The 26111-nt window shown below is 42.5% G+C and overlaps 1 protein-coding gene across 1 annotated transcript in view; it reads left to right on the top strand.

The window, feature by feature from the left end:
- Positions 1 to 26111, top strand: part of PCCA (propionyl-CoA carboxylase subunit alpha) — a 937632-nt gene that overhangs the window by 477160 nt on the left and 434361 nt on the right. The window contains exon 16 of the mRNA XM_033947881.1: positions 130 to 205. Coding sequence (XP_033803772.1) covers positions 130 to 205 — 76 coding nt within the window. The remainder of the gene's footprint in view (positions 1 to 129; positions 206 to 26111) is intronic.

Here is a 26111-nt window from a genome sequence, read left to right as displayed (position 1 = left end):
TTATACTTGTATAAAGTATTCATACTATAGATTTGAAAACTAAATGCATAGGGATTTAATTGTAAACTATTTTTTTCCCTGATCAATAGACCTCAGCATTTCATACCTAAGCTGTCCTTTTCTTTGTAGTTGGTCACATATGGTTCTAATCGAGCTGAAGCACTGCAAAGAATGGAAGAGGCTCTGGACAATTATGTCATCCGAGGTAATTGCAGAAATTAGGGCTCCTAGTGTAGAAAACTGGGATCTTTTTGAGGGAAACGTTTTGGATATGTAATACCTAGCAAACGAAATTAAAATTCTACTATTGGGTATCATTTTGTAACAGGGCATCTAGGTTCATGGGGTAGGAAAGCATCTTTTTGGCCTAAATGACACTAAGGACCAATACTCAGCTGGTAGCAATCAATGATTTGCTGACTGCTCTTGATATTATATATGGAAATTCCGTGTCAAGCTATGTCCCACCTCCGACATTGTTGAATTTCTAGATATAAGGAGCTGTGGAAAGCATAGCTGGTTAAATATAATATTCTTGTACTGTCCCGCTCTATTCCTGGACATAATTTTTTTTCAGACCCTTCCCTCTTACCTTAGGACTGACCTCAGGTTTCCAATTGCTTTCCTACAAGTGAGACTGTAGGAGCTAGGGTTTTCTGCTCGTGTTTAATTTTTCTTCTACTCAGTATTATTATGTGTCTTCATACTGCAGAGGTTACCAATGGGAACAGCTCTGGCTGCGGAAGATCACAGACTTTGTGGATAAAGCTTGTTTTCAGGGGGGTTGGCTGTCTTATAGTGAGTGCATCCCCAGGTTCGTCCACTAGTGGGTTTGAACGCAGGCTGCTGGCTCTGTGGAGTTGTGCCCAAGATTGGAGCTAACTCTATCCCTTCGCAAGGTTGCATGTGCAGTCTGTTCTGCAGGAGGTGGAGATCCCCAGCCGGTGGAATTGGGCCAGAGGAGCAGACCAGCAGTCCGGTTGGAAGGCTTGTTGAGTAAGAGGATCTCCCTATAAGCTGTTTCATCTTCCTTTATTGCAGCGCTCAGCACATCATGGCACAGTAAATACAGGGCTGACAGCCTGTCACAGCAATTTTGGGAGGGTCTTTAAAAATAGTTTTTGAGCAGTTTGGGAGATAGCCCTAGTCATCCCCCCCCCTAAAATCAAAAAATTGTTGCTTTTTGAAGGGGTTTCTGTGCTTTTCCAGGGCTGTTTTTCTCTAAAAATTGCACCAGCAGTGACCATCTTGGATTTTCATAATTTGAATGTTTTTTTGCCTCTACAAGCTTCTTTTTTGCAAGAAAACCACTCAGATGGCTCCTCAGGACAGGATATTTCGGATTCATTCCCTGTTTGTGAGCAACCGTGTTCCATGTGTTCTGCGGTGCAGGAGGGGGGTGAGATTTCGTTGACCCTGGTTCCCTCAACTCCTTTGTGAGGATCTGGTGCTCATTCCAGCCGGGGCCAGTCCAAAAAGTTGAAACTGGCCCCCAGGGACAGTTCACTTGCAGCCCCAGGGACAGCATACTTGAGGTCCCAGTGAAACGCAGCCATGATTCGGTAGCAAAAGTGAAAAAAACCTCCAAAGGCTCCAAAAGGAGTTCTCATGAGGTGGTTGCAGACCTGAATGAGGGTTTCCTCTCATAATTTATTAACATGCTTTTCCAGGCTTATCTGGACAAGAAAAAGGCGTCATCTGCACCTCCTGTGGTATCTTGACTACAGCAGCTGAAGTATCCTGCCCAGGACACAAATCTTGAGTCCAGATTCCCCAAGTTGTCCAGGGATGATTTGTCAGCTGATGACACAGTTGACCATGATAACCTTAAAATGTCATTGCTTAAGCTGGCAGGTAGTACCACAATGGAAGATATAGTAGTACTCGTGGATATCCAGGAGAGGTTCCAGACCTGGCTGAGGACCCCACAGTGTGGAGATTCTTTAAATCCTCAGCTTTGGCCGGTCTAATTTCTGAATCCCTCCAGGAGTTGAAATTGGAGGTTGGGCAGTCAGCAGTTGCAGAATGCTCTCTCATAGGTAGCACAGAGCCACAGTCTTTGTCCTTTCCTGATCATCTGGACATAGCCAAGATGCTCATGGATTACTGGAAGGCGCCAGAGGGTCCTCTGAGAGTTTCTAGAGCCATGCATATGCCCTACCTGATGGGGGATGCGTTTAATCAGTGTTTTGCATCCCCGAAAGTAATTACCTAGTGGCACAGGCCACCAAGCACACTTTTCTTCTTAGTGATGGAGGGGTTGTGCTGAAGGATACATAGGACTGTAGGATTGATTTTGTCCTCAAATGGCTCTAGTCTGTGGCCTCTGGGCTGAAAGTGGCTGTTCACTTTTTGGCCATGATCTGGACACTATAGTGCTCCAAGATACACTACTTTTTGATTTCAGGCATGGATTATGTGGTGAAGGCCTTTTATGATCTCTTCAGAGTGGTGAGCAAGCTCTTGGCATACTCTATTTTGGCACGTAGGATATTGTGACAATGATCCAGTGACTTATCCTCTAAGGTGACCCTGAGTTAATTACCCTTTAGAAGGCAATTACTATTGGTTAAAGGTTTAGACCAGTGTATTTCAACCGCCGGTCCATGGACTGATGCCGCTCCGCTGGACTGGCACGTGCATCGGGCACGAGACAGTGTTCTTCAGCTGCCGGTCCACGGAGTGATCAATATGGAGTTGCCTTTGGGCTGGCTCTCTCTTCCTCAGTGCTGCAGTGCAAAAAGCTGTTGGCAGAGGCTCCTACCTACGTCCTGCGCCTGAACCGGAAGCATTCTCTCTGACGTTGCAAGGTCAGAGGGAAGGCTTCCAGATGAGGCGCGGGACGCATGAGAAGCCGCTGCCCACAGCTTTGTGCACTGCAGCACTGAAAAAGAGAGATTTGGCCCGAAGATAACACCGGGGGTTGGCATAAAATAGCCAGGTGGAAGCAGGACAGAAGGAAAGGCACAGCATGGAGGGAGGGAGAAAACAACGGTAGGGGGAATGATTTTATTTTTGAATTTAGTGATTGATTTACATCCGCTGTCTGTATTTTGCACTGTTCAGGAAGAAATGCATTTGTTTCTTTTCTTCTGGGGTTGTACTGCTTGCAGAGTCTTGCATCTTAGGATTTGTTTGTATATATTAGTACTTTTAGTTTTTGGTCCCATATTTGCATGGGGTTATCTGTGTTCTGTTAGGAATGAATATTGAGAAGCATACAATGTGCTTTGTGTAGTTTAATTTTGTAGGTAACCATTATGTGTTGTTAATACGATTATATTGTGTGTATGTATATATGAAAAATGAATGGAAAAAATGGTGTTACAATTAGTACTATTATGGGGGAGGGGGCTTGGACGGAGATTGGTTGGAGATGGGCAGGGTCATGCCCACGACTTAGCCTGGTGTTCTTCAACTGCCGGTCCGCGGACTGGTGTCGGTCCACAAAATAATTATTTTATTTCTGCCGGTCCATAGGTGTCAAAAGGTTGAAGAACACTAGTCTAGACAATCTCATGGCTACTGTGGAGGACCGTAAACCCAAGTCCTTGTCCGACAGCAAGTCCAGGTCCTCTCGAGGTCAGCCCTGGCCGCTGAAAGATCTTCTTTATGTCTTCCCTCCTTGGCCCATGATAGGTTGTCTGCTGAGATGGATCAAAGCACACACAGGTCGGGTGATCCTTGTGGCACCCAACTGATTGAGGCATTCATGGTATGCCAGGTTGGTTTGTCTGCAGCTGAATCAGGGACTCGGACTTTCTTGCCATTCTAATCTTATGCAGGGCCCGATATGTGCTCCAGGATCTGGACCGCTCTGATCTTATGACCTTGCTATTGAGCACACGGCCTTAGTCTGCAGCGGCTATTCTTCAGGCATGATAGCTGCTCTCTTGTGCCACAAGTCAACTGTGGCAGCGTATTGTGGCCATCAGTCCAACCCAGGATAGGGGTTTGTAGAAATCCTGATGGCTACACTAAATTAGATACTTGCGTGTGACCCGGCCTGGAGTCACCCTGCAGGACTGGATTTTTAGTAGTCAAAAAAAAACACAATAAAGTCTCACCATTCAAGAAGTTTGAATAAATGGTTCATTTTACTCACTTTCTTCACCACAGGTAAGTAATGCCTTGAACTAGTCAGGAATATCAGCAAGTACTCCTATACAGCATTCAAGAAAAAAGAAAACACAAAAACCAAAAAGGCCAAAAAGGGAAAAGCAATTGAAGCATACCAAATTAGCTTTAAACTTTTACTGTTCCACTGCTTCTTCAGTCTCACCCAAACTGGAGACCTTAGCTCCTTAGAGAGCTTACTCTAACTGCAGAAAAGCAGTCCTTTTACTCAGTCCTGAGACTGCAGTCCAATATTTGAATTTCCTTAGTTTCTAGTCTTTAGCAGAAAATAGGAAAGCCTCTGACAATCATTAATTATGGTTATCAGGAATAGGAGAGAGTAGCAGGTTTTGCCAAAATTGTAGGCCTTCAGACAGGCTTTCAAATTCCCTCCCGGATGGAAGCAAAACCTCTCCCCAAAACTCTCTCTAAGCTTTCACTCAAAACCTCAGCATTCCAAAGAAAAAACACAGCTCACAAACAGTTCAAAAACAAACACTCACTGCTTGTGGCTCAAAGTCCAGTTCACCAGCATTGGCTCTGGCAAGTTATCATCCCCAGTAGTACAGGTGTCTTGGCAATCCATGGGTTCATCAGCTTGAAACAATTCTCCTGACTGCTCAAGCTCCTCCAACTCCATAGGCTGAGGCCTGTTGTCCCTGCTTGGCTCAGCAGGGTCCCTAGGGAGGCAAGGCCTAAACTTCCTCCCTAGCTGGCTTCCTTTCCTGGTGTCTGGGACAGGTTTATATACCTTGGGACCCCGCCCTGCTGTGTCAGCCCTGGCAGTGTTCCAAGGGCCTCTTGGGCTCCCCCGGTGGTCAACAAGATTATCCAGCTCAGACCCAACCTGTTCCTTCCCAATTCCTCCCCGGGCTTTCTGTTTCACCTTCTTTCCCTCTGTCCTGACTGGGACCTGCACTGGGAGAATGCCTGGCTGGTCACAGTATGCGAAGGCTTGGACATTTTATCAATCATGGTGCACAACAAACAGTGGAATTGTCCCAATCAGAATGGTGAGCACCAAAAAAGTGTCCTTCAACTCATCTGATACATCCAAATGCCTTTATTCATCCAAGAGCTCGTATATATATATATATATATATATACAATAACTCAATGACCCGACATGTACATGTTTCAGTCCAACCGGCCTGCCTCAGGAGTCTTTTGAGTCTTCAATGGATATGTTAAAAACGCATGAAGTACAAGGTTGCACACACCCTCTAAAAGCAGCTAATGCAAAGCAGTGAACCATGGCTTATCCAAATGAACTTGCTGAAACTAATAGGGATCAATCATGGTGCATCCAGAAGCACGAGGATCTATCTTTGCCATCGGTATCTCTGATTCTCACATTCCTTCAGGACAGGCTGGAAAAAGACCTAGTCATTGGGTCTTGAGCAAGGGACATCGACGCCTCTGTGAAAGCTTAGGTTTGAAAATAATAACACATGCAAAATGACACCAGTGCAAGGTTTTCAAAATTATAATTAAGATTTATTGAATTATTGTTTCTATTTTTCCATTATATCAAAAGAATCAAGCATAATTGCTTAACAGTTGCGCTAATGGGAGATCGTTATAGTTGCCAAATGCTGGCCTTCTCATAACGAGCTCGTCTTACTATCTCATTTCATTCTATTATATACTTTTGGCTTATTGTGACATCATCAGGTTGACAACCAATAAAATAATATGGGTGGTCTTAAAAGTTGAACAAAGAAAAATTCCTCCATGTTTCAAAGTTAGACAGTTTTAGAAAATTACTTTTGATTTCTGAATTAACATTATAACATTATAACATATGCAAGAGAATCTACAATTATTAATATGGTGCTGAGAAGTTCTCAAGCTTTAGAGGAAAAAAAGTTGACAGGCTATGGATTTGCACACAGACACCCTAGCCTGGAGGAGGAGGGGCTGGTCCCCCTCTCCTCCTAAGCTGACAGTCTCACACACAGTGAGCAGGAGTCTCTGACTTAATTACTTCCAGATGTTGCTGTAGGATTTCTTTAGGTTGCAAATATATATATATGTTTTTTTCAACACACAGCTCCACATCCACTCCAGTCATATTTGTTCATTCACTCTTTGCTTGGCCAAGCTTTCCATATATTCATTCATTCAAAACTATATTTAATTCAGTTTGGGACACGTTATCTTTCTTTACCAGTCTAAAGCAAGCACATGTGGTATTAATTAACACCACGCTGCTGGGAACAAAGACCTGGAAACACAAAATGGATTCCGTCCTCTGGTTTCCTTCATGATCTGGCACAACAGCAAAGTACATAAAAGAACACCATTCTTTCCCTTATTTTAATCTGTAGTGTGTTTTTCTGGCTCTAGTTACATATTATTCAGATTTTTATTCACCCGTTTTTCGTACGCTTCTATTTGGGCGTGGCCCTAACTGACACATATGCTTGTATCTAACTAGAATTACCCAGAATCATACGAAAACAGGCACTTTTGTAGAAAAACTCCACAAAAATACTGCACTTATCATGTTCTGACATCCATTCCATTACCGTCCCATAACCATCACTCCCTGCTGGCCACGAGCCACTACTCCTCAGTCTCTGAGGGTTAAGGTTGCCGGTCTCTCTTGTTTGGGTCCTAAGTCTCTGAGAGTCTCTTTGGCTGCTCATCTGGACATTGTCTGGTTTCTTTGTAGCACTTTGAGACTTCGGCCCGGCTGCAGCTACCCTGTCTGACTTGACATCTCAATCTAGTTCTCCACTCCACTCATCTGTTCTTTGAACCTCTGGAGTAGGCATTCTTTTTTTATCTTTGATTTTTAATCTAAAACAGTGTCATACAAATGAACAAACAGTCTTCTATTTGGGGAGCAGGCATTCTTAATGGACTCACTGTCAAGACAGTTTTCCTGGTGGCCATAACTTCAGTCTGCAGGGTTTCCAAGCAACAGGCTTTATCCTGCAGAGATCCTTTTCTTAGGATTACAGATTCCAGTGTGTTTATGTATACTGTTTCTCCTTTTTTCTGAAAGTGGTCTCTAGATCCACATCAACCAGGAGGTCCGACTACCTGCTTTTATTCCCTCCAGTTCAAGAGAGCAGGACAGTGTGTTGCATTTGCTGGATGTGCGCAGGTTCTTGTTGCGGTATTTGGAGGTCATGAACGTATTTCAGGTTTCTGACTACCTGTTCATTTTGGTGGGCTGGCTGGCTTCAAAAGCCACCTTTTCAAGATGGATCCTTATAATTATTTCATCTCCCTACATCGCATCCGGAAAGAAGCCCCCTATTTCATTGAGGGCTCATTCTATTAGAGGTGTTTCCTCTTCTTGGGCATTCATATTGAAATCTTTGGAGGAGATTTGAAAGGCTGCTACCTGGTGGTCCTTGCATACTTTTACCAAGTTTTACAGGATTGATGTAGCGGCCAAGCAGGATGCTGTTTTTGGGTCCTCTGTTTTGGCAGCAGGCTCATCAGTCCAATTCTGACTCTAGGGGACTGCTCTATTACCTCCAACTTGTCCAGGAATAGACTGGGATTGTACAAGAATGAAAGATTAGGTTTTTAACTTTGCTGATCTTCTTTCTTGTAAATCCACGCTCTATTCCTGGAACCCGCCCTGGGAGTTGCTGATTTGTCTGTCTTAATAAGTACTGGTAAGCTGGACTTATGGTTTCTTGACCAGCCTTTCTAAGAGTACTATCCAAATATGTTGTCGCAAGGCCGGTCTCTGTTCATGCACCGACCACTCTAAGTATGTAGGGAGGGTGGTGGATCTATGTTTGGATTTCACCTGGCAGAGGCGATGGTGGTTAGGAGTAGTGTTTTCCATGTGAGGAATTTGGAGTCTGCCTCCCTTAGTGGTTTGAAAGGGGTAGAGAGAGTTGCTATAGTATAAAGTTGAGGTCCCACATGGCATTGGTGGTCTGACCGGTGGGTATAGGTTGCATAGGCCTTTCATGAACCATGATGCTACTTGATAGCTGGATACAGGTTTATAGTCCATGTGGTTAATAAACCCGTCTATGTGGAGGCTGGTTTGAGGCCTTCCTCCGACAGAGTGAACAGGTACTGGAGGATATTTGGGATGGAACACGCATAGGGCTCGAGATGGGCAGGGGTGCACTAGGAGCAGAAACGTTTCCATTTCAGTACATAGGTTTTTCTGGTTATTGGTCTTCTGGCCGCCATTGGAACTTGCTCAATGTTGTGGCCGAGGTTCAGCCTTTCCACATCCATGTGAGTGCTAGTGTTTGTAGGTTGTTGTGCAGGGTAGATCCTCTGTTCTAGGATATCAGGTCTGGGCTGATGGGGAGGCAGGGTGATGGGTGGATTGCTAGGCAGTGCAGGAATAGGACCCATGGTGGTTGAGGCCAGAAGGGGACAATCAGGATCATGTTGGCTCTGTCCTGGATTATCTATGGAATTTTGGGGATGAGTGGGGTTGGTAGGTATGCATAGAGGAGCCCTTGAGTCCCATGTGAGGGCAAATGCATCAGGGCTGAGACGATAAGGGGAGTGACCACATTTCAAATTCTGTTCAGTGGTGAAGAGGTCTATGACTGGTGATCCCTATTAGAGAATGACATGGTGGCTGTTACTTGCAGCTAGCCGCTGAAACGGTGAGGGGGGAAGAAGTGCTCACTGCGGGTACTGGCACAAGGCCATCCACCGCCCCATGAAGTGGTAAATGGCCTTGTCCCCACAGTTAATGGAGGGAAAGTGCGTGGTCACCAATCGCGCACTGCCCCCTCCCTACCTAACCGAATCTATCTCCCTCCCTCCCCTTTACCTTTGCGGCACATTTTGAGTAACTTCTTCAGTGCCATTGGAGCCTGCAAGCAGTAGCGTGTGTGTGTGGGCAGAAGTTTCTCCTCTGACGCAACTTCCGGTTGCGTCAGAAGAGAAGCTTCCGCCCACACACGCATGCTACTACTTACAGGCTCTGATGGCATTGAAGAAGTTACTCAAAACGCGCCGCAAAGGTAAAGGGGGAGGGAGAGAAAAGATTTGGGGAGGTAGGAAGGAGAGAGGGGGGCCGTGTGAATGGTGCCGAAGGGCGGTGAGGTGGTGGAGGAAAGGAACAGACGCTGAAAGGAAATGGGGAGAAGACGCTGAAGGGAAATGGGGGAGAAGACGCTGACGGGAAATGGGGGAGAAGACGCTGAAGGGAAATGGGGAAGACCGAATGGGGAGAAGACGCTGAAGGGAAATGGGGAAAACCGAGTGGGGAAAAGACGCTGAAGGGAAATGGGGAAGACCAAGTGGGGAGAAGACGCTAAAGGGAAATGGGGAAGACAAAGTGGGGAGAAGATGCTGAAGGGAAAAGGGGAAGAGAGAGTGGGGAGAAGACGCCGAAGGGAAAAGGGGAAGAGAGAGTGGGGAGAAGATGCTGAAGGGAAAAGGGGAAGAGAGAGTGGGGAGAAGACAGAGTGGGGAGAAGACGCTGAAGGGAAATGGGGAAGACAGAGTGGGGAGAAGACGCTGAAGGGAAATGGGGAAGACAGAGTGGGGAGAAGACACTGGAAGGAAAGAAGATGGGTGCCAGATCAATTGGGGGATGGGGTGAAGGGAGAGGCACAGGAACAGAGCAAATGGAAGACGCAGAGAGAAGACAGACAGTAGATGGAAGGAATTGAATGAGAAGATGAGGTAAGCAGAAACCAGTCAACAAAGGTAGAAAAAAAAATTTTCTGTTTATTTATTTGCTTTAGGATAAAGTAATATATTTGTTGTGTTTATAAACATTTATAAATGAAGCCCTGCCAGCTGAATATCTCTTTCTCTAGTCCAGCAGCCAGAACTTTGATTTATAAGGAAAGAATAAGCTAAATATTGCAGGACTGAGGCTTGTATGGATGTTGTGGGGATAATAGTTGCGGGGACGGTGGTCACGGGGATGGGGTGGTGAGGACAAATTTTTCCTCGTGTCATTCTCTAATCCCCATTTCCAGACTACTTACCTTGCTACTGAAGGGTTGAGAGTTCTGTTCCCCTGGTAAATACGTGGCCTGAATGGTGAAACTTATGGAGTTGGCACATTTCCATATGTGACACGCCTTCCTGCAGAGCGAGGGTGAGCCTGTGCCCCATTGCTTGTTTATGTAGAACACAGGGACTTGGTTGTCTGTCTGGATGAGAACCGTTTTTCCTGTAATCCATCAGATGAAGGTTTTGAGGGCAATTCCTATGGTTCTGAGTTCTAGGATATTGATGTGGAGCGATGCTGTGCGGTGATGGAGTAGGTGTGCCCCCCCAACTATGCTTGGAGGCATTTTTGGTGAAGACCAGTTGGTTTTGGGGTAACATGAATGGATTCCCCTCCATTAGGTTGTCCCAGTTCATCCACCAGGCAAGAGCTTTTGGGGTGGACTGGTATATTGGTACTCGGGTTGTCAGTAGTTGAGTGTACTGGCTCCAGCGTTAGCAGAGGTGCCATTGCAGAGATCTCATGTGTAGTCTTGTGTGTTGGGCTAAGAAGATTGTTGCTGCCATGTGGCCTAGGAGGCGGAGTAGTGACCTTGCTGACGCAGAGCTGGAGGACGAGATGCTCTTGGCGAGGGTAGACATGGTGTCTGCATGCTTGGCCAGGAGGAAGGTGTAGATTTCTTCTCCGATAAAGGTGAGTGTTTGTGTTGGCGTTAGGTGGGATTTATTGTAGTTTATGAGGAATCCCAGGTCCCGCAGGAGGGTGATGGTGGCCTGTATTGAGTATCGTGTGTCTTGTGGCAAGTGTCTCATCAGCCAGTTGATGAGGTAGGGGAGTACACAGGCCCCCTGGAGGTAGACATATGCTGCTGCCACTATGACGCACTTTGTGAAGGTATACAGTGCGATTGAGAGTCCAAATGGGATTCCTCATAAACTACAATAAATCCCACCTAACGCCAACACAAACACTCACCTTTATCGGGGCTCAAGGGTCTCTCGTATGAAGAGAGATTGAACAAATTGCAGCTCTACACTCTTGAGGAACGTAGGGAGAGGGGAGACATGATCGAAACATTTAAGTACCTCACGGGACGTGTCGAAGTGGAAGATATTTTCTTTCTCAAGGGACCCTCGGCCACAAGAGGGCACCCGCTCAAACTCAGGGGCGGAAAATTTCATGGCGACACCAGAAAGTATTTCTTCACAGAGAGAGTGGTTGATCATTGGAACAAGCTTCCAGTGCAGGTGATCGAGGCAGACAGCATGCCAGACTTTAAGAATAAATGGGATACCCATGTGGGATCCCTACGATGGTCAAGATAAGGAAATTGGGTCATTAGGGCATAGACAGGGGGTGGGTAAGCAGAGTGGGCAGACTTGATGGGCTATAGCCCTTTTCTGCCGTCATCTTCTATGTTTCTATGTTTCTATCTTGTATTGGTAATGTTTGTTCTGAATCCTGATGTGGAAGTATTTCCTCTGGAATGGATATATTGGTACTTGGGTGTATGCATCCTTTTAAGAAATTGGGGGAGCACGAAAAACTGTTGACACGATTTTCAACAAACCAGCGCTCAACAAATGGAACCAGATAAGTGCAGCTTCTTTTTGTGCATTGATTTCTTTTTGCTCATGGATTTTTTGAATATTAGTTAAGTTGGATTCAATCACGAACACTAGGTGTAAATCACACTGCCCTTTTTCTGGCTAATTGTAGGAGCAGGGAATCTGTGCATTCAATGATGGTTCCCAAAAGATCGTGGACATCATACATTTTATGATATGACTGTGGTAGTGGTTACTGAGCACAAATAATATTATTAGATAGTTTATTAGCAATAATAAAAAAAAGAAAAAATTGTTTGTTATAGTACTATTATTAAGATATATTTTGAGAGAGTACTTATTAATTAGCTTCTCCCATAATTTGGTGATTACATATTTTAAAGTAATCTGCCTATGGGGGGGGTGAAAAATAAAATAAAAAATATATATATAGTATTCCCCCGATATTCACGGGGGTTCCGTTCCAGGAAACCCTGCGAATTTTGAAAAATCATAAATACGGCTTTTCACCTATCAAAAGGCAAGAGAGGGCAGCTGGAGCGCCAGCGCATGAAGAATATCATTTGCGGTATGCTCTGACCACCTCTTCCTGTTACTAAAGTAAGGCTGCACCAATCAGGAGCTGCTTTGACCTGCAGCTCCTGATTGGTGTAGCCCGACTTTAGTACTGGAAGAGGCAGTCAAAGAATACCATGAATTAGTGAGTCCGCGAACCGCAAATTTGCGGCGAAACACTGTATATAAATGAATGATTAACATTTTCTCTGCATACAGTGTGCTTTGTGTTTTTTTTTTTTTTAATTTTATGGTTACATTATGTATTAATAACATAGAAACATGATGGCAGATAAAGGCCAAATGACCCATCTAGTCTGCAATCCGCAGTAACCATTATCTTTCTCTCTCCAAGAGATCCCATGTGCCTATCCCAGGCCCTTTTGAATTCAGACACAGTCTCTGTCTCCACCACCTCTTCTGAGAGAGTGTCCCATGCATCTACCACATTTTCTGTAAAAAAGTATTTCCTTAGATTACTCCGGAGTCTATCGCCTCTTAAGTTCATCCTATGCCCTTTCATTGCAGAGTTTTCTTTCAAATGAAAGAGACTTGACTCATGCACATTTACATTACATAGGTATTTGAAAGTTTCTATCATATCTCCCCTCTCCCATCTTTCCTCCAAAGTATACAGATTGAAATCTTTAAGTCTGTCCCCATACGCCTTATAATGAAGACCACATACCATTTTAGTAGCCTTCCTCTAGACCAGGGGTGCCCAATACGTCGATCGCGATCGACCAGTAGCTCAGGAAGGCAACGTGAGTCGATCGCGGAGCCCATCCCGGGCTCCGTGATAGACTCGTGTTGCCGTCCTGATCTACCGGCCAATCAGCCTTCCTCTCCAGTGTTCTCCCTAGGGCCTTTTAGCTGGGCGGTCCGCCCAGCTGTCATCTGCTGCTGCTGAACATTAAAAAAACCCAAAAAAAACCCGACTTGGAGATTTCAGCCCGTAGCGAAATTATGCTCCGGGCTTTAACGTGTACATGCCGGCTTCTCTTCTCTTCCCTCCGAAACCGGAAGTTATGTCTGGGGAGGGGGGGGGGAGAAGGGAAGCCGGCACGCACATGTTGAGAGCCCTGAAGCAAGCGTTCGCTACGGGCTAATGCGGGAGACAGGTTAGTGAAGCATTTGTTCTTCTTCCTGCCGGGTCCTGCCTACTTTCTGTTTCCGCGAAGGCAGGACCCGGCAGCATTTCCCCCAATAGGTTGATCACGATCTTGGTGTGATCAGCCTTCCTCTTCCCGACGGCAGAATTGACGTCGGTAAGAGGAATGCTGGTTGGCCGAAGCAGGGAGAGCTTGGGGCCTGTTATTGGTGGCGTTTGGGTCCTGGTCCCCGATGGCAATGGCAGTGGCAGTGGCTTGGGGGAGGGCAGGGAGAAAGAAAGAAAAAGGGCAGGCAGGGAGACAGAAGGAAAGAAGAGAAACAGAAAAAAAAGAAAGGGAGGCAGAGAGAAAGAAAGGGAAGGGAGAGAAGAAGGAAAAGTTGGGGGAAGGAGTGAGGTCTGGAGGAGAGGAAGCATACAGGCTAAAAGAAGGGAAGAAAGATTGTATGCACAGTCAGAAGAAGAAAGTGCAACCAGAGACTCATGAAATCACCAGACAAGGTAGGAAAAATGATTTTATTTTAAATTTAGTGATCAAAATGTGTCTGAATTTATATCTGCTGTCTATATTTTACACTAAAGTCCCCTTTTACTAAACCGCAATAGAGGTTTTTAGCGCAGGGGGAGCCTATGAGCTCCCTGCGCTAAAAACTGCTATCGTGGTTTAGTAAAAAGGGAGGGGGGTATATTTGTCTATTTTTGTATGGTTGTTACTGAGGTGATAGTGCATAGAGTCATCTGCTTTGACCTCTTTGAAAAACCCTGGAATAGGAATGATAATTAACATTTTTTATGCGTACAGTATGCTTTGTGGTTTTTTTATTTTATTTTATTGTTGGTAGATCATTTTGACTTGGTCATTTAAAAAGTAGCTCGCAAGCCCAAAAAGTGTGGGCACCCCTGCTCTAGACCGACTCCATCCTTTTTATATCTTTTTGAAGGTGTGGCCTCCAGAATTGTACACAATATTCTAAATGAAGTCTCACCAAAGTCTTATACAGGGGCATTGATACCTCTTTTTTCTACTGGCCATACCACTCCCTATGCAACCTAGCATCCTTCTAGGTTTCGCCGTCATCTTTTCAACCTGTTTGGCCACCTTAAGATCATCACATACAATCACACCCAAGTCCCGCTCTTCTGTCATGCACATAAGTTCTTCACTCCCTAAACTGTACTGTTCCCTCGGGTGGTGTTTACAGCCCAAATGCATGACCTTGCATTTCTTACCATTAAATTTTAGCTACTAAATTTCAGACCATTCTTCAAGCTTCGTCAGGTCTTTCTTCGTGTTATTCACACCATTCGGTGTGTCTACTCTATTGCAGATTTTGGTATCATCCGCAAAGAGGCAAATCTTACCCGACATAACTTCAGCAATATCTTTTTGTGTATATGAAAAATGGATGGGAGAAGTTGCATTACAATTAGTACTATTATTATGGGGATGGGGTCTGGGGTGGATCTTGGGCAATTCTAGGGTAGAGCTTGGGTGGGGATACTCAGTTGATATTTGCTAGACTTAGGGGGTACTTGGCTTGAAGTTGAGAAGCACTGCTTTAAGATATATAAAATAAAAGTAATTAGTAAACTGTGTTTTTGCTTATATATAAGAAGGAAGGAAAAATCTTTTGTTTAAATCAGGTGCTTACCTGATGAAAAAAGTCTGAACCAATCAGTAATGGATTTTTCTTGTTGGAAATAACTGAATATGAGTGTTAGCGAATTTAGTAGAGATTAGTGCAAGCATAGGGACAGGTTGAATGAGGGGCAAGGTAGGATGGCTTAAACAAGAGATCTGTAGACAGTGTTAGCTGTGAAAACAATCTCCAAAACTATTATAAATTAGGATAACTTACAGTATTGCTTCCAGTAGAGCCTGCCTTACTTATCAGGTAGTTCGGGAGGGGAGCAGAGGCTAGCACAATTTACTTATCAGAAAATAGTTGTCTGAAGGGCCACTGATAAATCTCTAATTTCCACCAAGGCTGATACTTAACAGAGATTTTAACAGAGTTAACCAGTGCTCAAGCTTCAGGATAAGCCAAGATTAAAAACTTTTTTTTCCCACACAACAGAACAGAAGACAGAATTGTTCCACACAAACAGACTAGCAAACCATAAATCTCAATAATACAGTAAGTATAGGGAGAAAAAATAAGAGAATGCAAAAATGTTTGCTTAGCTCAAAACCAGGGAGGTCCCCATCGGTAGATCAGCTCATTTGTAGCAGGCAGTAAGGCTTTGTCATCCCAATTTACATATCATGTATAAATATGTTAAATAACAGTAGTCTTAGTACAGATCCCCGTGGCACTCCACTATTCACATGGCTCCAATGAGAAAAATGATCATTTAACCTTAAACTTTTTTTTCTGTCCAATAACCATTTCCTAATCCACAATAGAATATTGCCTCCTATCCCATTACTTTTTATTTTTCTCAGGAGTCTCTCATGAGGAACTTTGGCAAAATCTTTCTGCAAATCCAGATGCATTACATCAATGGGCTCAACTTTATCCACATGATCATTTATGCTTTCAATGAAATATAGAAAATTGTTGAGGCATGACTTTCCTTGGCTGAATCCATTCTTATACTGTCCCACTAAACCATGCTTGTCTGTGTTCCATAATTTTATTCTATATAATAGTTTCCACTATTTTACAGATCACTGATGTCAGGCTTACTGGTCTCTTATTTCCTGAATCACCCTGTCAGAGCCTGAGCGAACTTTGAGGGTTAAACTTGTGCTCATCTAGTCAGACACACTTTAAAGGTACAGCAACAACTTTTTATTAATTCACATACCTGAGCTCTGTTACTTCACAGTCTCAGGAAAAAGGAAAAGTAATTTCTCAATTCAAAAGGCAACAGTCTTTCTTTAGACAAGTGTCAGTCAGATCCCAGCCAAATCTCAGAACAAAACATGCATAGAGTCATCATAACAAGAGTGGCTTATCTCAGCCAAGTAGATTACAAACATCTTGCTAGCCATTCTCAAAAGCACTTATTGACCACTCCGCTTCCCCGGTTTCCCCTTAACCCACAGTTAGGGAAGATTTCTCCTTCTGAAGATATCTAGTCTCCAAGCCTCTAGTCTCCAAGCCTCTAGTCTCTGGAAGTCTCTTCTTGTGGGTCTCTGTGACCCCACTCTAGGGTATATGAACTCCCTCTCTTCCTGAGTCCTATCCCCATGACTCAGTAGGGTTGCCCAACCCACACTAAAGTATTTTTCCACTCTCTGAGCTAGTGCCCCCTGCTATATTATAGTGTAATTGCTGTATCAGTGAGGGAGTACCTCTCACTCCCTCACATGCCCCTGGAACCTTTTTTAAAAATCGGCATTTTATTCACCACCCTCCATCGTCAGATATGACAGATAACCTTTATTATAGGTTGCAGATCATCAACAGATCAATTTCATGTTTGAGTTCTTTCAGTACTCTGAGGTATGTAACATTTGCTCTAGGCGATTATCACTCTTTATCATTTCAATTTGGCACAGGTCATCTTCCAGATTCACCAAGATTTCTTTCAGTTCTTCTGCATCATCACCTTTGAAAATCATTTCTGGTATAGGTAGATCTCTTACATCTTCTTCCTCTATGGCCTTCTTCTCACAGATTGCCCCTTTGTTCCTTTATGATTTAATGGTACCATCTTTTCCTTCATTGGCTTTCTGCTTCTGAAAAAGTTATTACTATGAGTTTTTGCCCCTGTGGAAAGTTTCTCTTTATATTCTCTTGTAGTTTTCTTTATAAGTATTTTGCATCTAACTTGCCAGCAGGGCTGTAAAGTCTGTAGATAAATCCTTTGACTCCGACTCCTCAGTTTCTGGTACCCACGACTCGTAATTCGACTCCAGGTACCCAAAATTATTTCTGACTCCACAGCCCTGTCCTTATGTTGCTTCTTATTTTCTTCATTCAAATCCTTTTTCCTGTCTTTGAAGGATGTTATTTCGGTTGCAGTAGCCTTTTCATTCACATTTTAACTATGCTGACTATTGTTTGCTCTTCTTTCCACCTTAATTAAAACATGGTCTGGACTTCCAAGATGGCATTTTTAATCAATGTCAATGCCTGATTTAAATACCTCTTATTCCAAGTGTTGTAATATATGATTAAGCTATGAACAACTCAGATATATTGAAAACCAATGTATGTATAAACAACACTTCCAATAGGAGACAGGTGTGGTCATAAGATGTTGTAGTAATACAAATATACTGCAGAAGCTCTGTGAAACCAATATCAATTCTTTATCACTCTAAAAGAAGGAAAACGCCTCAGAAAAGGCCCTCCCACCTCCACAATAGTGGATTTCAAAGGTGGTTAAGCGGTAACCTCATAGGCAAAACCTTCTTACAAAAGTGAGCAATTGAATCAAAAACTGTGCTTCACATAAATAATGAATTGAAGATAGAAGCAAAAAAGCTACTTATCTTAGAGCTGATCGGCACACCGACGGAGGCCAGCGTTTCACCGACAGGCTACATCAGGGTGTGACCCGACCGATCAGTCTAAACAAGAGCGAATACCAACGCTTCAAAAAGTCCAAAAAAATGGCTTCTTTTAGAGTGATAAAGAATTGATATTGGTTTCACAGAGCTTCTGCAGTATATTTGTATTACTACAACATCTTATGACCACACCTGTCTCCTATTGGAAGTAATATATGATTAAACCACTCTTAATAGCTATACATTTCATAACATTACTGAATCTTCAGACCTTAGAAACACCACTCATTGTTCAAATGTTTATCATAGCGATAAGCTTAACGTGTTGTCTCCTCACTGGCCCACTTTTTTTTTTTTTTATCCTAAATTGGATTTCAATGTTTAAAGTGCAGTTTATACAGTGCAATAGTTTCAAAGTGCTTAAAAAGTGCCTTAAAGTGCTACTAATACTGCTAATCAAACGCTTTTACATATGAACTAAAGGCTTATGACTTATTTCAGTTTTTATGATCAGGGAAACTTGGATCTGACATGTTTCGCATATTCAACGCTTTATCAAGGATCGTTTCCCTAGAAAAGTAAAAAACATATTAGATTAAATATTTAAATATATATATATATTAAAAATTATTTTAATATCCTAGCACTCACCACAATCACTCCATCGTCACCTGACCATTCATTTACAATATGTCAAGATGGCGGTGGTTTTTTTATCTGCCTCGTTATATTCCCTTCAAATCAGCTGACCCTTGATGTCATTGCCAGACATCCAGATAAAAAAGAGAAGCCCATTCTAAACATAAATTAAAACCCCGAGCACTAACTGGACATCCCATTGAAATTGACATATGATGTGGTGCTATTTGGCACAGTATTGATGGCTAAAAGCCCAATAACTTCCCATAACAACAAACTTCTCTTTATCATGACAGGAGTTGTCATACAACTTATTTTGAAGAACTGGAAAAACTAAGACCGGTTAAATTATAATTTCTGGTAGGAATCTTTATGCCACACTTTTAAATTGGAATGTATGAATGCACTACCAAAGGGACATTCTAGGAAATTTAAGGATGTCTGGGAGCCATTGGCAAAATTCTGTAAGGAATGACTCTTGATTTTAATTTTAGCTTTTGAGTATACACGTCCGGGGGAGGGGGAGGATATACCATTAATTTAACTTGGGAAAGGTTATTGAAGGAATCCATATATTTGTGTTTTTCTTGATTAGTCATTTGGGTGGGCGGAGGGGGTAAAAATGATTGCTTGTACATTTCTTGAATTATTATATGTACATCTACTTATTTATTGGGCTGTGGATAGTTGGAAAATCAATAAAAAATATGAAATTAAAAAGAACCCTTGGGCACTACAGAATTAATTTTATAAATCCATTTTTGCTCAAAATAATTTAAAAAACATTCATCATTACCACCCTCCCTCCTTTCAATTTGATTTATAATATGCCACCGTAAGTCCCCCCCAATGTATGATTCTTACTTATCCAGTGAGGAGACAACACATTAAGTTTATCGCTATGATAAACATTTGAGCGATGAGTTATGTTTCTGAGGTCTGCAGATTTAGTAAAGTTATGAAATGTATAGCTGGTTGAATCATATATTACAACACTTAGAATAAGAGGTATTTATGAGCTATATGCGATTCCAAGTTAGAGTACTATTGAAGAAATAACCATCTTATTGGGATTCTTTGAATGCCTGATTTAAAGTCATAATCTATCCTTTTAGCTTCTTTTTAACCATTTTCCTCATTTTGTCATAGTACTTTCATAAATTAAATGCTGCTACAGTAGATTTCCTCTGTGACTTCACTCCTGATATTCAGATTTGATCATATTATGATCACTGTTTTCTGGCCAACCCAACATTGTTAGTTCATGTACTGAATTCCACTAAGAACTAGATCTTTTTTTTTTAAGTCAAGGTTTATTTATTGCAACCATTCGGATCCTTGTCTCAGTAAAAAGGCTTGATGATAAAGAAATAGATCGGGGAAGTTAACTCCTCCAGCTGATTTGGGAGATTTAAGTTTACGTTGCGAAATTCTATGGGGTTTATTGTTCCATAGGAAATCAAAGAGAAGTTTTTCTAATTGTTTGTAAAAAGAGTTAGGAAATAAGAGAGGGAACATAGTGAACATGTATGTAATTTTTGGTACGATCATCATCTTAAGGGTATCAAGTCTTCCCCAACAAGAGGGGTGTAGGGGAGACCAACTAGACAAAGCTGATTTCACAGAGGAGACAGTCTTAGCCATGATAAGGTCCGTGGTAATCTTAAGGTCTTTGTCAAATGGGACGCCTAAGTACTTCATCCCGGTGGATATCCAAGTAAATGGATATGAGGGAAGAGTAAAGGGCGTGCAAGCTTCATTAAGGGGCATGAGTTCGGTTTTGTCCCAATTGACCTTATACCCAGACATAGAGGAAAATTGAGAGATAAGATCAATGAGAGAATGCAAAGATTGCTCAGGGTCAGAGATGTAAAGAAGTATGTCATCAGCATAAACAGACAACTTAAATTCCAATTCAGCAATAGAGATTCCCTTAATAGAGGTGGACAGTCTGATGTGAGCCAAAAGGGGTTCTAGGGCTAAATTAAACAATAGGAGGGACAAGGGACAACCCTGACGAGTGCCCCGTTGGAGGGTAAAAGATTCAGAAAGAGCGTCATTAACTTAGCAGTAGGATTATTGTACAGTAAAGAGACCATATGAGTAAATTCAGCAGGAAATCCAAACTGTCGCAGAACACAAAACAGGTAATTCCACTCCACTCTGTCAAAGGCCTTCTCAGCATCAAGAGAAGCCATCAAGAAAGGTTGGTCCCTTGACAGAGTGGAATGGAGAATGTGACATAATAATCTAGTATTGTCTGCACCGTATCGGCCCTTTAAAAAACCAACTTGATCTCTATGTATAAGAGAAGACATGACAGATTCTATTCGGTGAACTAAAATTTTTGCAAAGATCTTATAGTCCAAATTCATTAATGAAATAGGCCTATAATTTTTGACTAATTGAACATCTCTGTTGGGCTTTGGCAAAACAATGATACTAGCTTCATGGAAACGGGATAAACAATTAGGAGAAGCAATGATAGTCCGGTAGTAAGACAAGAGGTGTGGAGTCAGGAAGGCTGAAAAAGTTTTGAAGAATTCCGCAAGAAGGCCATCTGGTCCTGGTGCTTTTGAAGAGGCCATAGAAGAAATAGCTCGTTGTACCTCATCTGCAGAGACAGGTTGACGTAAGGGTTATAAGCACATAAGCATGGCCTCTTCCGAGTCAGACCATAGGTCCATCATGCCCAGCAGTCCGCTCCCGCGGCGGCCCCCCAGGTCAATGACCTGTAGTGATCTATTACTCAAGAGCATTTTGTCTTGTATAGTAACCCTCTAATTGTACCCCTGGATTCCCTTACCCCTCAGGAATTCGGCCAATCCCTTTTTGAAACCCAAAACCGTACTCTGCTCAACCACCCCCTCTGGAAGCGCATTCCAGGTGTCCACCACCCTCTGGGTAAAGAAGAACTTCCTAGCATTTGTTCTAAAACTATTTCCCTTCAATTTTTTTGAGTGTCCTCTAGTTCTTGTTGCCCCCGCCAGTCTGAAAAATCTGTCTCTCTCTCTACCTTCACTATACCCTTCATGATCTTATAAGTTTCTATCATATCCCCTCTAAGTCTCCTCTTTTCTAGGGAAAAGAGCCCCAACTTCTCCAGCCTCTCAGCATACGAGAGGTTTTCCATGCCCTTTATTATTTTTGTCGCTCTTCTCTGGACCCTCTCGAGTATCGCCATATCTTTCTTTAGGTACGGCGACCAGTACTGGACGCAGTACTCCAGATGCGGTCGCACCATTGCCCTGTACAGCGGGAGGATAACTTCCTTGGTTCTGGTAGTGATACCTTTTTTGATAATGCCCAACATTCTGTTCACCTTTTTTGAGGCCGCTGCGCATTGTGCTGCTGGTTTCATTGTTTTATCCACCAAAACCCCCAAGTCCTTTTCTAGGTTGCCTTTTCCCAATGTCATCCCCTCCATCATTTAGTTGTACATCAGGTTCCCTTTCCCTATGTGCATAACTTTACATTTCTCCACATTAAAACTCATCTGCCATTTATCTGCCCACTCACTCATGTGTCCAGATCCCTTTGGAGTTTTTTACATTCCTCTACAGATCTAACCTTACCGGAGAGTTTTGTGTCATCCGCAAATTTTATAACTTCACACTTTGTCCCTGTTTCCAAGTCATTAATAAATATATTGAATAGATTCATGTTGAGACGAGGCAATGGATGGTAGATGTGCAGATTACAGGAAATCAGAAATAACATCTTCTGGGCAGGTAGATTCTGAAGTGTACAGAGAGGCATAAAAGGAGTGAAATTCCTTGAATATGTTAGAAGTGGTAGTGTAAATCAAACCAGAAGGTGATTTGATGTGAGAAATCCGATGTTTAGATCTCTGTCCTTTAAGATAAGAAGCCAGATGATGGCCCGCCTTATTGGAGGTAGCATAGTATGTGGCCGATTGGCGGAACAAGGAGACAGAGGCAGATGAACTGAAGATCTCATTGTATTATAATTTAAGTTGTTGTAAAGATTTATAGAGAGTGGTATCAAAAGTACCGTACAATTGAGACTCTAAGGTATGAATTTCCTGTTCCAGATGACAAAGATTGGTTTTCTTAGTCTTGAGTTGATGTGCCGTGTAGCTGATACATTCACCAGACTTTATAAGATTCCCATACAGTGGCATAGTTGGATACAGAGGACTCATTCCTGGCGAAGAAGGCAGCAGATTCAGCAGTGATGTGAGATAGAAACTCTTCGTTGCTAAGAAGTAGGTTATTCAGTCTCCAAGAACGAAGTGGCTTGTCAAAGGACCAGTTGAGAGAACAGGATATGGCGGCGTGGTCGGAGATAGAGATGACGTGAATAGTAGTTGCAGTTGTGATATTTAAAATGTCTTTAGATGCTAAAAAATAAACAATCCTGGAGTATGATTTATGGGGCGCCGAGTAAAATGTAAAGTCTTTAGTTGTGAGATGAAAGATTCTCCATATATCGGTCCATCCATATATTTGCATTATATTAGAGAGAGTTGAGCGGACCCTCAGTTTAGCAGGGCGGCATAGGGAGGATCTATCAATAAAAGGGTCCAACGGGAAATTAAAGTCTCCAGCGATGATAGAGTGTTCCAAGAAAGAAGAATGGCGAATGGTATGTAGATCCTGAAAGAAAGAGGGGTCATCAGAGTTAGGTGCATAAAGGTTTAGTAGATTCAGTGGTTTGCCATCTATGGTGCCCTCGATATAGGACCATCTGCCCATGGAATCATAAGAGTGAACGATTAACTGAAAATTGAGTGATTTGCGAATGAGAATAATAACCCCATTCTTTTTTCCCATGGCGGGAGCAGCAAAACAGTGTTGGATCCATCCTCTGGTGAGTTTATGCGCTTCAGCGAGGTTAATATGTGTCTCCTGTAAGAGGCATATGTCAGCCCCTAAGTGTTTGAAATATTGTAGTATTTTCTTTCATTTCATGGGACTAGAGAGACCCTTAACATTAAAGGAGACAATTTTTTACGTGACCATGGGGTCAAGTAGGCAGAAGCAGATAGTGGAACCTTAAATAGATCGCAAATCCCAGAGAAAAGAAATGTCCAGAGGAGCAGAGATGATGTCCGTGATCCAAAAGTGGAACCAATTGCAGAGAAAGGTAAGGTTCATAAAAATGGAAAAAAGAAAACAGGGAACAATACCAGGCTCCGAAAGGAAAAAATAAAAGATAAGGTGCAGCCATAAAGAACAAATAATGTGTCGTAGTACACAAAACGGGGAGAGCAGATACTATAGATGGGGACACAAGAGGTACTTAGCATGCGCCTAAAGCTCCAGCCATCAATGGAAAATTCAAGTCAGAATGCATCTAGCCGGAAATGTGATATCGAAGTCAGCAGTAAAATTCAGGTCATGGCTCCAACATTGTCATCAAGATATTTTTGCAAGGCAGTGGAGTCTTCAAAGTTTTTGGTGGTAGGTAATTCTCATTTTAGCCGGGTAGAATAAGCCATACTGTGCACCAATATTTTTGAGCTGTGTTCTTGGAGAGATCAGGCACAAGCAAAATTTTTACACCATCCACAAGAAGAGGTTGTTTGGTTTTTGCTGCTTGCAATATTTGCAGGGCATGAGAGTACCGGAGGAGTTTCAAAACCATAGGCCTCGGGGGTTTAGATGATAGAGGGGGGCCAGAGGGTACTCGATGGGCTCTCTCTATTTCTAGAGCCGGTGAGAACTGGATATTTAAGAGAGATGGAAGGAGAGAGTGTAGGTATGTAATAATATCTTTCCCCTCATTAGACTCCGGCAAACCAATGATTCGTATATTACTGCGTCTCATCCGGTTAGACATATCATCCAGGTCCCTCTGCATAAGATCCATTTTGCGAAGACCGCGTTGCATATCTAGGAACTGAGCATCGTGAGCAGTCAGACGTTCTTCTGATAGGTCTAATCGAGCTTCAAATTGTTTGAATTGGAGAGTGATGTTACTTAGCTCCGATTTAATGTCAGCTGTCGCGGCCAAATTTTCTTGCATAAGTCCCTGTAAAATTTGAAAGTCGTGAGACAGGGAAGCGTCAGCCACGAGGAGCTTAGATGAGGCCTTGTCCGGGGACGGAGGCTCATGCTTAGATCGTTTTGACGCGTTCGGAGTGGCGTGGGAGCTGGACGTAGTCGATCCGTCCGATTTGGGAGGTTTTGTGGCCATCAGAGAAGCTTAAGAAAAGTTTGCTGACCTGAATGGAGCGAATAAGCTGGCTGGATGTCGTTATCTAGATTCGGGCTGGAGCGAGTGAGCAAGCTAAGCAGCCATCTCGTAGCCGGTCACGTGACCACCCCACTAAGAACTAGATCTTAAATAGCTCCCACTCTTGTGGGGTCCTGGACCAGTTGCTTCAAGAATAAATCGTTTATTGCATTTAGGAATTTTACCTCCTTAATGCTTCCTGATGTAACATTTATCTAGTAAATTTTAGCCTAATTAAAATCACCCATTATTATGGTGTTCCTAATTAGTTAGTTTTCCTAATTTCTGTATATTCTTGGAATATCTATCCATAAGGATTCCATGCTATATATTTCATTCAAATATTTATTTAGGTTTAACTGAATTCCCTCTTTAACATATAGCTCACCCCTCTCCAATTTGATCAACTCTATGATTGCAATATAATTTGTACTGAGTAGTGGCACTGGTAGCCAGGGGGTACTATGGTATAGCGTGCAAGAAAACATTTGAATACGTTGTAGATTTTTTTCTACATAAAGATACCTACCTTTTTCATATGATTCTGGGCAAATCTAGCTAGCAATGCATATGTAACAGATAAGGTCATGCCCAAGTAGAAGCCTATGAAAAGTTTTGGTATACAAAAATAAAAATCTGAATATGGATTGCAGCAGAGGCCAGAAAAACTTTTGAGCTTGGTAACTATGTTAAAAGGAATTTTCTTTGTTCCGGCCTTTCTTGGCTAATTGGTTGATGAAGAGTGATGTCATACTGGTCAATGTGAAAGTATAAATGAACGCATCAGCATTGGGTCCCTGGGCCCCGTATTGTTTCAAGAGAGGTGCTTGTTTCATTTTTGATTGTATGAGGCTCCATTGCATAAAATGTCTTTTGAATTAAAATTTCTGTTAAAGTTCAATAAACAATATTTGATCGGAAATATTTGTGCAGTTATTATTCCTGGGCACCTAAGGGAAGAGGTTTGCTTAGTACCCTGATACTCAGTGTCCCATTGAATCTTCCCTACCAGAAGTAACATATAATACTCGTTTATTGTCCTCCTTCACTTTTTACTGCAAAATGGGAGCTGGTCTATCAAGTCATTGCTGATGCCTTTATGAGATTTCGTAATCTCGTGCCATTAGGGGACTTTAACTTTTTTGTGGACAAATTTTCTTTTCCGCTCTTTATGCACTTTAGTACTGTTCTGTCCAACTTGGGGTTAACTCAACTTGTTCACTTTCCAACTCATTCTGCTGGCCATATTCTGGATCTTGTTATATCTGATATCTCTAATCTCCTTTTTTTGTGCAAAATTTTAATCCCACTATCCCGAACAAAACATTACCTGATTTCCTTTTCTTTGTCCACATCAGGTGTCCAAGCTCCAGTATCCTCTGTCAAAAAAGGGTAAAAAGATAAGTCTGTGGATCCTTCCACACTACCCTCTTTCACCAGCTTTTTTCAAGAGAACTTTGCTGACATAATTTTAGATGAGCAGATGGATCTATGAAATTCTATAGAGTAAACTAGATGAGATTGCCCCATTGGGAAATCAAGATG

Source organism: Geotrypetes seraphini, chromosome 6 (genome assembly GCF_902459505.1).
Source record: "Geotrypetes seraphini chromosome 6, aGeoSer1.1, whole genome shotgun sequence".
Taxonomy (NCBI): Eukaryota; Metazoa; Chordata; class Amphibia; order Gymnophiona; family Dermophiidae; genus Geotrypetes; species Geotrypetes seraphini.
The sequence above is the reverse complement of the archived record's forward strand: the minus strand, read 5'-3'. Positions and strand labels throughout refer to the sequence as shown.